The sequence below is a fragment of the Corvus cornix genome, chromosome 1 (genome assembly GCF_000738735.6).
Source record: "Corvus cornix cornix isolate S_Up_H32 chromosome 1, ASM73873v5, whole genome shotgun sequence".
NCBI classification, from domain to species: Eukaryota; Metazoa; Chordata; class Aves; order Passeriformes; family Corvidae; genus Corvus; species Corvus cornix.
The window spans coordinates 43,925,260-43,938,438 of NC_046332.1; the positions used below are offsets into that span (position 1 = coordinate 43,925,260).

Sequence of the window (13,179 nt, forward strand, 5' to 3'; positions counted from 1 at the left end):
CATGGGATTCTCCTGGGTAGGCCAAAATCTGCTCTCCTGAATTCTGGTCTTGTAATCATGCTTTTTGCCTTGCTCTTTCTTCACAGGGTATGCTTCTCATGGTCACTGCAGCAAAGGTGGCCCATGACCTTCCCATCTCAAGTCTTGTTCTCCCTTGTTTCTGAGGCCCAGCTGGTTCACTTGTTAGGTCCTCAGTCACGCATTTTAAGAAGTTACTGCAAAAGCACTCCAGGAGCTTCCTGAATTGGTGACACCTTGCTGTGTAGGTCAGAACAAAAGCATCTTTGCCAATTGGCTGGTTGGTCCAGTGCACTCACCTTTTTCCAGAAATCAGTCCTTGGTTAGGAAAGCCAGTCCCATGATGTAAAAGATGAGTCTCAGCTGCTGACACCAGTTGTGCAACCAGTTGTTTGCCCACAGGATCTGTCCTTTCCCCTTCAAGGAAATAGGTACTAGTAACTAAGCACTTCAAACACTGGAAAGATTTCAGCTTTTACATGCAGGAGGGACAGGAGTTCACTTGCAGTTAGTCTTCTTCAGACTTCTGTATCTAAATGTCCAGGATCCTCTTATGGGTAACTACAAATTGTCACAGTTTTGTCTTTCCTCCTTGCTATTCCAAGCTGTGGCCGATGTGTTCACTCTGGAGTTGCTAAAGGGAAATGGGCCTGTGCCCTAAGCAAGACTGTAGATAGTCTTTTGAGAGGTGTTCTTGGAAGCTTTCTCATATGCTATCACAGGAATGGTTAGACTGTGATCTGTATTCTTACTCCCATGTAGTTGTAATGAACATACTTGAAGATACCATTTACTATAAGAATTATTCTATATAAGAGCTACTAATTTTCCTTTAAAAGATGTATTTGATGGGGGAGGGAAAGTCTTGTGGAGAAGGCTGAGGTGACTGATATCAAAGGATCAAAGACTGTGCTGCCCTGTGTCTCCATTCCATGACTAATTAAGGATGTAGTTTCACAAAACATCCAGTGAGTGACACAGAGTGATTTCCTTTAAGGCTTGCTTCTATCCCACTGCCAGGGATGCTTTCTTATCTGCATCTCATCTAATGACTGGGTGGCTGCAAAATGAGTTGATTCAGCTTCCTAATTCAGAGTGGGGGTAATCAGAAAGGATTACTTTTCCATTAGACATGTAAATATAACCTGATGTTTTTGTCATTGGGAGAACAACTCGGTCCAACACAGAGGAGGAAGGATATGTCTGATTATGTGACTGAATGTTCATATTTGTGGTACTGGTTGTATCTAATGAACTGGCGGATTCATGAATTCCTTAAGAGCAGTACAGAAAAAGGCTTGGGTCAGAACAACTTGCTCTGGCAAGCCAGAGCCACCATGTATGCCAGTCTGGTCTGGTGACTACTCCTGTTACAGACAAACTGCTTTAGCAAACTGTAGATTAAGAAAAACCCAACACTCAATTTTTCTGCATTTTGGTAACGCTTGGAAAGCTTTCCATAACCTTTCATATGGCATTGCTTGTCATTAGTGCCTTAAACTGAAAATGAGTGATCAAATGCATCTTATGAATATCAAGTTTAAAAATCCAATATGGTGTAAAGAATATGAATTGGTTGAAGTTTTAAAAACAAAGAGAAGGCCCTCTTTCAGCTGAATAGCAGAAAGGAGGCTTTTGCAAGCTATGACTTGAAGAATTGCTATTTAGCTTCTATAGGATACATCAAATATGCTCTTGTTTTGTTATTCTGCCTTTCTTGATGTTGACTTAATCCTTTTCCAGAAGAGGAAAGATGCCCAGTGTTTAGGCCTTAAACACACACCATGTTTTTTGTTAGAATGCTCTTAGAGATGAGATTGATTTTTCTGTGTATATAAATTCAAAATGAGAGCTGAACAGCAAATTAGATAATCCCCTGGAGCTATCGTGGACCTTCTGATAGACCCTTCGTACAGCAGGGAGTGAGGCTGAACTAAGGGATAGGACCCAGAATTCAGTTGTGCCATACCTGAGCAGTGACCTATGTCAATTTCCAGAGAGCTGTGTAGTTCTAACCCTGCTTCATAAGGTGAGTTGGGTGTTTTGCATGTAGATGATAATACTGTAATGCAAAATATTCATTTAGAACTTCGGTCCATGTGAGTGAGAAAGGCACTTTTCCTCCATGAAAATGCACTCAGGACCTTATTTAGTGTAAGCTGCACAGCATTGATACTAGCCAGGTAACACATTTCAGTCACTCGTAGTTCTGTATCCCTCCCTGTGTGGTAAGATTTTAGCTACCCTCAGTTTTCCTTTTACATAATTGAGGTAAGCAAAAGAAGGTGATCTCCATCCATCTAACAACAGCATATTGTCAGCTCTTTGTCATCACTGTCAGCCCTACATCTATCTCTTCTCCAGTGAGTTCTTGGTCCTGCTCTTTATGCATCCCCAGTTTCCTCAGCTGAGGCTCCCTAGTTTGGGATCAAGGGGGGGAAGGTCCTGTTTCTCCACGAGGCAACAGAGGCAAGGTTTTAAGGTTCTCTTTTGACCCTTTAAGACTTCCCTTTACTGCTAGGGTTGAGAACAAAGGAGTTCCTTCTGAAGAGAGAAATATATGGCAGCAAATTTGCACAGTCCTTTGCCCTCGCTTGTAATTTCAAGGATAAGGTTGGGATGTTGAAAATGGACTAAAATTGGTTATTGCTGTGATACTTTCCTTTGCTGGAATCAAAGTAAGGGTTTTGCTACCAAGAAGTAAGGAGTAAAGAACAAAGTTGTTAGTTACAAAGACAGTGAGAAAATTATAACCATTTTATTCATTTGCTTCTGTTCCATGTAAGTTTTCCCTGGGTATCCTGGGTGCCTTCAGACTTTTCTTTACTGACTGTGGAAAGAATGTTTCAAATATGTATAAAACTTTATGCTGAAAACATACTGGCAGAAGTCTGCTGTGCCTACAGAGAGTGCCACATGAAGATAACACTGATTTAAAATTATGTTACTATTTTACTTGCTTTATTATTTTTAGACTACAACTTTAAGAAGTTTATGGGCAAAGGAATTGAAGTATTTTGATCATGTGCCACCTTGATTTGCAGATTAAAATCAATTGATCTTGTTTTGGGCAATTAGATTCCTATGAAAACTTTGCCCTTGGGTTTCCCAGGCCATGGAGGTGATGCATTTCAGCTTCCCTTTCTGGAAAACCTTGGGCTGTATATTTAAATGGTCCTTGATTGTACGTCACTGCACAGGGGAAAATACACCATGAGATAAATAGTGTACTCAATTTTTGTTTGGAAGAGGAAGATACTGATTTGTGGAGTTGATTTTTAGATAAATACATTTCCAGTTTAAGACAGGTATTTTACCATTTTCTTCCAGCTTTCATGCCCAGCCATCCCACCCGCTGTGGATGTTGTAGGTGCTTGGTGGCACCAGAAACATACTCCCAGGCCTGACAAGTCATGGGCAGAGCCCCCAGTGCCATTCAGGAGTGGCATTCAGCTGGAGGAAGTGTCACTGAGGTGCCTAACCAGAGTTAAGACATCTCTGTTCAGGCAACTGAGCCTTGGTCCATGCGTTTATGCTGAGGCAGGTCATTTGGTTGTAGTAAAAGGTTCACTCATACCCTGTCTACACAGAAGTTTCTCCACAACTGCAAATTGTGTCAGCCAAAGGATGGCTCAGTTGTCTTATCCATGCCTTATGAAGTTTTTGTGTGGCAATTTATTTTAACAAACAGTTTAGCTGCATTAGCTTCTCCTCAGATTGTGTTGCTGCGTTTAGTAGACATGGTTGTGTCTTGGTCCCTTGATTCAGATATTCGTCTTTCAGTAGCACTGTCTGGTTTTTTAGGTTATTTTGAGAATTCACTTTAAAGAATAGATAAAAATATTTTTCCAGCAAGTAACAATCGCATGGATAGGAGCTCATCACTGGCAGATTTGAGTGTAGCTTCTTTTTGCCTGTTTTGCCTGTTTCTTTTTGCCTGTTTTGACCTCTGAGTGCCGAGTGTGTGGTTCTTGCTTGGTCAGAGACCTGTGTGAAGTTCTGGCTGGAGACAGAACCTGCTGTACTCGCAGAGTGCTCTAGCATTGGAAGCCCTACAGGCAAAAGGTATTTTGAAATACGTGACAGCTTCCAAGGCGTTTTTTCCTTGAAACACCTCAAAGCATTGAAGTAATTTGGGCTGATGGGAAAAAAAAACATTTGGCAACTGTTCTATCTGCTTTGTGTTGGCACCAAAATATATGCAGGACTGATAGAAGGCTCAGGTTACTGAGAAATGCTTTGGGACAAATGATTTCTATGATCAGGGAATTAGTAGAGCTTAAATAAAAAAGTAATTAAAAAGGGATGGCTAGTTACAAAACCAGGCTGCCAGGGTTATGAATCACTGATACGATACAGAGTGGAAATTCATCTCTCTCTGTGCTATGGACTGAACCCTCTTCTCCTCCCATGATATGATAGAAGAAAATAGTTTGGTAACTTGGTAATAACTCTTACTGGGCAGGTATGTGTTTTGGTTTTGTTCTTGCTTTTAGTCAATATGCTTTTACATGCTAAGTGTGTGTTTGTGTCCAGATTTCAGTTGTATAAAAACCTGTATGCAACAGACATTGTTGTAGACCTCTTGTCATCAATGTGTGTGTTTTCTGTAGCTCTCAGAATATGAGTGTTGGTTTGAATATTGTGTTAGAGCACACTAGAAATCTTGCAGGTATTCTAAGTAGTCAGTCTTTTAAGAGTGTGTACCAGAAGTCTTTCCAAGACAATCACTAGAAAATCTAATTTGGGGTCTAGGAAGGTAACGGAGAAAATGAAAAGTGTTCTCATCAGAAGTTTTACACTTTCTACTAATTTTCCTAGCCTTGAAAATGCTTTATTGATTTTTTGCTTAGGAAACATTATACTACTTTATTTTCTTTCATTTAAAAATAAAACTACACCTATCAACAGACCAAATATAAAAGTGGTGGTAAAAAGAATCATTCACACATGATATGAAAAAGAAATAGGTACTTCTAAAGGAATATACTTTATCTTGCTATTGAGAGTGGTAGATGAAACATAACAAGCAGAACCAGTGTACTGTACACCAGTATGTCACCCAGGGCTACAGCTGTCAACCTGACTGCTCTGAGCTTTCTCATATTCCTAATAACTGGAAAGATATTTTTAAAAGTTTCTTGACAAAGAAGTACAAACATTTCTCATCTTTTTTGCAACTAAGAGGAGGGAAAAGAAGTCAGAAGCAGTAACATGATTTCAGTCTTTTCACCATATGATGTATCATAAAGCTGATGAAGCGCAAAGATCACAAAATGAAGACCATCAAATCTGCATAACAACAAAGTGAACAAATTTTAATTGCACATCTCTTTTACAGACTTTCTCACTAATGATTTAAATTCCTTGGAATTTGTAGCCGCTCAGATCCCAGCTTAGGCATGTACCTGAAAAGGAGTGGAAAAAAGTGAAGATTTATACATGTTATAAATTCACTTGCTCCACAGTGCAGAGTAGCTGGTATGCATTGTAATGCATTCCCCACTTCTGTTTCATGCAGTTTATTTAAAATTTCTGTTCTGGATGAAAGAATTTTAATAGTCTGTATTAGGCAAGAGAAAACTAAGGAGCTGAACTGCCTGGTCTTCCCTCTGCCTCTAAAAGTGTGGCCTGAACTACAACCTGATGGAAGGCAATAGGCAAGAATGTCCATTTTTTTTCCTGAAGTTATTTCTCAGACTTGCAGAAGGAAACATAGTGTTGCTAAAACGTAGTCTTAACACACCACTTGTTCACTGTAAGGAGTGAAAAGTGGGTTTATCCACTTGAAACCCTGGAGATTGTATAGAGCAGTCACAGTACAGTGATTCCACTGGAATTTAGTAGCTGGAACAAGCCCTTCCTGACTGTTTTAAAATGGCTTACAATATGTTTATGGTTGTACACAGCCTGCTGATAGCACGAGCAGTAACCTCTTTTCTCAGCGTTTGCAAAGGAGGCCTTATGGCTTCTCCCTGGGTGCTGAAAGTGCACCAGGTGTCCCAATCTTGTGTCATTGAGGGAAGATGGAGTTAGACCGTGGATGAAGTACTGTTGGCCATTTTTGCTCTGCACTGTGTGCGTGTGCACTTTAAGTGTGTCACATCTGTGTGTGGTTTGCTTTCCCATTCCTGGTAAGTTTTGAAATACAGAAAGATACTACTCTTTCAGCCAAACAAGCACAAGAGTAGTTGTATAGTATAAAACAATGCCTAGAAAAAATACTGGTCTGTGTTTTATAATTACAGTGTTATTATGATGTAATTCTATATCGTGTGATATGATCATAGAAAACAGGGAATGCGTTACTGCAGAGGCCTATAACCATAGCTAAAAAGGGTATTTAGGTAGAGATATTGTTCCTGACAGTGTTCCTAGTGTAGCCCTGTAGGCACAGAAGATGGGCTTAAACTATCCTTCGAGTACCCCATGCCAGCTGAAATTTACAAACTTTGTTATGCTTGGCAACAGTTGCAGTATCAGAGTATATGCTTATGTCTGCAGGTACTGCCTCCAGTATCATTAGAAGAGGAAGTAGGACACTTCCTCACTTAAATCCTGTTAATGGTAGTGGGCTCTTCTTTGCCTTTTTCCTTTTCTTTTTTTTTTTTTTTTCCCTTTTGTATGGGATGTGTGACCTTCAACACAGCCTCTGCTGAGAATGATGTTTTGTAAGAGGTGTTAGCCATGACTCATTCTCCCTTGACACAGGTGGAAGTGTACACCACCTCCTTCACAGACTTCTGAAATCGGAACATTTTTGCAAATTTTTTCTCACTTTTACTTTGGTACCTTGTCCATTGCACAATTACTCAAGCTCCCTCAGTGTCAAGAAATAAACCAGCAGTGCTATGTTTTAGAAAGGTGGAAATAGTAGGTACTTAAAATTTCCCTGCTGAGGGGGACAAAAGTTTTTAGATAACTTTCTGGTGTTCTGTTTACCTCAAAACATGCAAGGAGAAGGAACTTTTAAAATTCCTGTGGCTATCTATCATGCTATTGTCCTCTTCACAAATCACGGACAAAGAATAGTCTTTTACCCTTCTGGAAAGCAGATTGTGGCATGCCTGCTATGACAAGCCAAGTGAAAGGTGATGGCTTGTTTCCATGCCCCTGAGTTTCTTCGGCTACACAGAGCTGCAGGTTTGGGACAGACCTCGCAAAAGTTGCTTGTCTCCTCTTGTGCATGGAGAGGCCAGACTGGCCTCAGAGGAGCTGTCTAACTTGTTCTGCAAAGCCTCCGGTGAGGAGATCCCAAAATCCGTGGCCAGACTGTCCCACAGACTAGGGAGAAAGCTTTTACTAGCACAGTGCTTAACTGTTCCTTACGCTAGTTAAGGACTTTTCTGTCCTTACCCAGTGGGACTATCGTGGGTTGGCTGTGGCTTGCCTCCTCCCAACAGAATGGGGGAGAAAACAGGAGGAACAGAAGCAAGAAAACCCATGGCTCAAAACAATGACAGGGAGATCACTCATCAAGTAATTTTTTATGTCAGGCAGACTCAGCTTGGGGAATTCAATTTCATTTATAGCCAGTTAATATAAATATTTAATTCCAAATTTAATATTGGGAAACAAAAAAGAAAAACATTAAAATATTTAGGGGGAAGACTGTCTCTCCTTTTCTAGGCTTGCTTCATTCCAAACATGTGTCCTCCCCACTACCTCCCCACAGCCTCGCTCTTACACCTTGTCACAGCTGCAGGTGGCAGTCAGTCCTCCCAGAGCAGCTGTGAGCCATGCAGGGGGCTGAGGTCAGAGTGTCACAGTTTTTCTCTGCTGCTCCTTCCTTCTTGCCCTTTTCCTGTTCTCAAGAGTGCAAGTCCCTCTGGGAGTGTACCTGCTCCTCATGAAGCACCTCCTCGTCCTCAAACCTTGGTGTTCCCTCGTTCCCTTCTCCGCTGTGGAGCTGGCTAGAGCTGGGTGTGCCCATCATGGGGCAATCCCAAACTCCTCTCACAGCAGCTCCCTGCTCCCAGAACCTCTCTGTGGACACCCATTGGCTGATTGCTGTCCTCCATTTCAGTTACTTCCTATACGTGGAAGATTGATTTGTTCTTTCACAAGCTGCTTTTTTTCCCCAGATTATCTAAATGTGCTTCCTTCAGCCTTTCCCCATAGGTCTCCTTTCACTTTCTTCTGGATTCCTTCTGTTTCATCTATGTCTTTTATAATGTCATGCCTAAAACTGGATGTAGAAGTTGGGCAAAGGCTTGTCTGCCTTTAGAAAATGACATAATTGCGTCTCTTGCCTTACCCCAGACAGTTATTGCACAACAGACACACGTTTTGTTTTGCTTGTGTCTGATCAGTTTCTGCTTAATTGTCTCTTCACAGCTTTTTAAATAACATTAATTTCTCCTTCTGAAATATGTACTAAGCACATTCTTAGTTTTGCCATGTTGATTTTGGACAGTCTCCCCAGTTTGCCTAATTTGTCCTGCTGAGTGCCTGCCATCCCCTTGGGCTTGGAGCCTTCTCCTCTCTCCCTGTTCACACAGGACCTCGCAGAGCTCTCTGCTGTCCCTTCTGCTGCTTCCATGCACACCTGTGCTCATCTGCTAACATTTCCTAAACACAGTTCACTCTCATGTTGGTATTTCAGGCCTTCTGCTTTCCCTCAAGTCTTTGAGCTGCCTGTTATACCCCATACAGTTGGTTGGGCTATGAGGATTTTTAAAAGCACGCTTATATTTTTCTTTACTTGTCAAATCTTTGTACAGGTGATAAATGTGTTTGGCAGATTCAGTAGCCCTCTCCCACGCTGTTTTGGAAATGATGGCTGTGTTTGGGCTAGGCTCAGACAGACTTCCAGCTGCTTTTAGAGACCATGGAGCAAGTGAAGAGCATGGCTTTGACATCTGCATTTTACTGAGCTCCATTTGTGGTCATAGAAAAACAAAGTCATCTAATAAAGAATTTTAATATGTGTTTCAGCCACGGGAACAAAGAAGTATTTTCTTGTCGAGGAATCAAACTGGCAGTAGACTGGTTTTTGGAAAGAGGCCACAAGGATGTTACTGTGTTTGTGCCAGCGTGGAGGAAAGAACAGTCGAGACCAGATGCTCTTATAACAGGTAAGCTCCATCTTTGCTTGTTTGTTCAGTGCTTTGCACAGCATGAGTGCTACTGCTCAAATGAACAGTGCTACTGCTCAGATGAACAAACCTTTAGCAGTGAAAGGCTGTAACAAAAAGTATCTCTGCTGTAGTGACTTCCTTGCGACTTACAGGATGGAAAAAGACAAAGCAATGCCCTCTCCACATCCTCCTGTTCTGTTCTGCTCATCTGCTCAAGTTTCCCTTAACATTGCTACTTACTTCTTGAAGGATGTAATTGCCTTTGTTAAAATATGCTGTCTGTGCAGTATTAGTACCAAAGAGGTTTGAAGTTAGTCATTTGGTGGGTATTATTTCTTGTGGTGAGCAGATTCTGCCAGGATGGCCTGTCACTGCCCATGGTCTGGGTTATGAGAATTATCTGGACAGAAAGGGACTGGTTCCTCTCTTTGTCATTACTATTAGCAAATAGACAACTTTTGAAAATTTTAATTTTGAATGTGTTTATATAGAAAAAAATATGGTGTAGAGGTATTGATTCCTTCATCAAACTAACAGGTTCTGTGTGAAGGCTGGAGAGACATCCTCCAACTGCCCTAAAGTTGAAACAGAAAGGAATTAGGGGTTAAAAAAACCCTAGAACTTGGAGAGGAGGAAGGGGGTTTTCTGAGATGGGACCCAACATGATTGCCATTGAAGAAGGGGAGGCTTTTGAGACTAATAGCTGTAGCTTCTAGAAGAATACAGAAGCATGTTTCGATTGCCATGAGCATTTTCAAATATCTGGAAAGATCCTCTCAGCACTTCATCCCATTTGCTTGGTTGCAACTAGAATATAGCATGTTAACACATGGTAACATTTGGAAAGCCGCAGTTACCCTGTCAGCACTGGCAGTGTGGAGCCTTTCTCTTGAAGCCTTTCTTTCGCCGTACTGGTGTTTGGGGTATGAGAAGAGCATTGGCTAAGTAATAAAAATTTGGCCACTTAGAAATAAATAGTGACATCTTCTTGAAGTGTGCGTAGGGCTAAACACCCCAAAAGGCATTTCAAGAAAGCAGCAAGCTAGAATTGACCTTGCAATGGTCAGTTGTCTAGCAATGAGAAATCAGTTTTCCGTCTGTGATCATGTACCCTGAAAATGGGAGGAACATCAGAGCAGGTTGTTGTATCTTCTGTGAAAATACTGCATCTTCTGTTTTCTTCTGAGGATGCAGAAAGCCTGTGTGCTACCAGGCATGTAAAATACATGGTGCTGGCACTCTGTTGCCAGAGATACGCACCTGAAATCCGCGGCCAGCTGGAGTTTGGAAAAAGCCCTAGATGAGTAACATGGGGATGGTTCTAGACTGTCAGCATTCATGAGAGTCTCTTGGACTAAACAGCCGCATCTTTCTTACCAGTACCCACCAGTCATAATGTGGCAGATCTTTTTATTCTTTCTTAGCAGGGAAAAAAAAATCACTTCCCATCACACTCTCACTCATCATTTACCGCATTGTGGGGCATTGAATACAAAAAGGTTGTATTTCATTTAAAATCTTGTGCTTTTTCTACTAAGCAGATAAATGCTTGTATCAAATATATTGTTTATATGTAATATTAATGCTGTATTTCTTCCTGTCGGAATCTTTTTTTTCCCCAGATGGAATATGTCCCCTGTCAAGTTTCTTATGCTACAAAACAGTTGAGTTATTTGAGTTATTACCCATTACTAAGAGCCATGATTCATATTCACTATGCAAGCATCTTCTGCTGTTTTAGATGTTGCCTAGTTTTTTTGTGTATTCTTCTTTCATAGCTTATCTGTTCTGAGGAGAGTGATAGGTAGGAGAATCAACAGAAGGGGTAGGTGCCCCAGTACTAGGTACAACCTCCTTAGTAGCCTGAGGTCCATCTTTCAAACCTGCTTGGGATCTCTGGGTTCCGCATAGGAAAAGGGAAAATACTTTTGGGATATGTGAGTGACAGATTGTGTAGAACAAGAAGGAGCTACATAAAATGCTAAATATGATTATTTAGAAGGACTGAAGAGAAATCTGGCTTTGATAAGAACTTACATGTAAACGTGTAAACCATTCAAGGAAAGATACAATCTAAACTATTACTGGTGTTAACAAAAAAAAACAAACAAAACAAACCACCACCATTTTTGCTGTTGGTTACAAGATGACAGCAGAGGTCTTTCTGGGGAATGCTGCTAATATTTGTGGAGAACCTGAGTGCTTGTACCGAATGTGGGTTTTCTAGTCCTTTGGGTACCCCTTCTCTTGATGGGCAGGGATTCAATGAGACAGTCCCATTAATGTGAGCTACTGGAATTCTTTCAAAAGATGCTTCTTGCTGGCTTCCACAAAGAAATGAAGAAAGTCTGTCCTTACCGAGGAGCTCAGTTATGGGAAAGCCGTGGCTGTTCTTGGGTATAGTGCTCCTATTCAGTGGTGTTTAAAATGACCCCTTCAACCAGAGGAGTTCTGCACAGATGTTTTGATAAAATGGGGATTTTTTGAACCACAGGAACATGAACAAGATCCCTTGTGTTAGTCTTAGAGAAATGGTGTGGAGCAGGAGGTTTTGATTTGTTTGCAGGGTTTTTTGAAAGTATTGCCAGCTGACTGCTGACTATAAGTTCAGATATCATATATGGGACACCTTCTGCTGGACTATAACCACCTAAGACATTTTTAGTCCTAAGTGCTTGGATTTTCTTCCTCAAGTCTAATGTTTTTAGAGATTAAACAAATTTTTTTCTTTTCTTTGTTGTTTGATTTTTGATTCTTATTCCTTGTAGATCAAGAAATCTTACGTAAATTAGAAAAGGAGAAGATTCTTGTGTTCACACCATCCCGGCGTGTGCAAGGGAGAAGGGTGGTGTGCTACGATGACCGATTCATAGTGAAGTTGGCCTTTGAGTCAGATGGCATCATTGTCTCTAATGATAACTACAGGGATCTAGCTAATGAAAAGCCAGAATGGAAGAAGTTCATAGATGAACGCTTGTTGATGTATTCATTTGTTAATGACAAGTAAGTCATTCTGTCTTTATATGTGCCACTAAAATAATTGAAGAAAGGACAGTTTGACGATTTGTACGAATTTTTTAGTTTGCACCCAAATCATTAGGTACATGTAGGAAAACAAGAGGGATAGTCAATCATAGATTTGGTCTTCTGATTAAAGATACTCAAAACTGTTTTTCTAGCAACATTTTTGTGTCTTTTTATGCTGTTTTTTCCTCTTTGGTGTATGCCAGTATATATTCAGTGTATGCTATGGTATAATATTCCAGCTCTGTTGATATCCTGAGCCAGCATGTTCCAGCTGTTGATATACTGTGCCTGTGGTTAGACTCCTAAGTCCTAGAGTCACAGAAAAACCCATGTTGGAATGAACCTCACGGGGTCTGTGATTCAACTGTCTGATTAGATCCATCTATAGTAACTCTGTACCCCAGCCTACAGATCAACTGCAGTTGCAGCTGGTGGCTTCTTGTAGTAGGAGGGACTCAGTACCCCACCAAGCAGGCTCTTGTACTGAGGTGCCTGAATGCTGATGCAAGAGTCCTAGGCAGTCAGTACAGTTTTGCAAAGCTAATAGGGGTGTTTTAAGAAATGGCTGCTTGTATTGCTGCCCTTACTTTTGATTTTGGGATGGGTTATTTGCAGCCCTGCTTTGCTACAAAGCATCAGCTGAGCTGGACCAAAGGTGTCTGTAGCAGCCTGGAGGTGTCCACACAGTCTGTTCCTGTGACTTACCTGTCAGGCAGTACCTGCAAATTGCAGTACCTGCAATTTGACCTTCCAAAACTGCTCTTGGGGTACCCGGATTTAAAAACGACAGGATGGCAGGTTATGGTGTAGCATAGTCATGAGGTTCTTGGTCATTGCATGAGGAGTGCAAAAAGGCTTGTTTGTTTCCGTAATACTTTTTTCTTTCTTTATAGATTTATGCCTCCTGATGATCCTCTTGGTCGCCATGGTCCAAGTCTGGACAATTTTCTTAGGAAGAAGCCTATTGTGCCAGAACATAAGAAGCAACCGTGTCCGTATGGTAATTTGATTTAACCCATCAATTTTTTTTGTGCTGGGACTGGGGACCAAGCTC

General features: G+C 41.1%; 1 protein-coding gene across 2 annotated transcripts in view; it reads left to right on the plus strand.

Annotated features, from left to right (window-relative positions):
• The window catches only part of ZC3H12C (zinc finger CCCH-type containing 12C), a 45,262-nt gene that overhangs the window by 24,251 nt on the left and 7,832 nt on the right, over positions 1-13,179 (plus strand). For both annotated transcript variants that reach the window (XM_010400556.4, XM_010400554.4), the window contains exons 3-5: positions 8,956-9,095; positions 11,867-12,101; positions 13,019-13,125. In XM_010400556.4, coding sequence (XP_010398858.3) covers positions 8,956-9,095; positions 11,867-12,101; positions 13,019-13,125 — 482 coding nt within the window. The remainder of the gene's footprint in view (positions 1-8,955; positions 9,096-11,866; positions 12,102-13,018; positions 13,126-13,179) is intronic.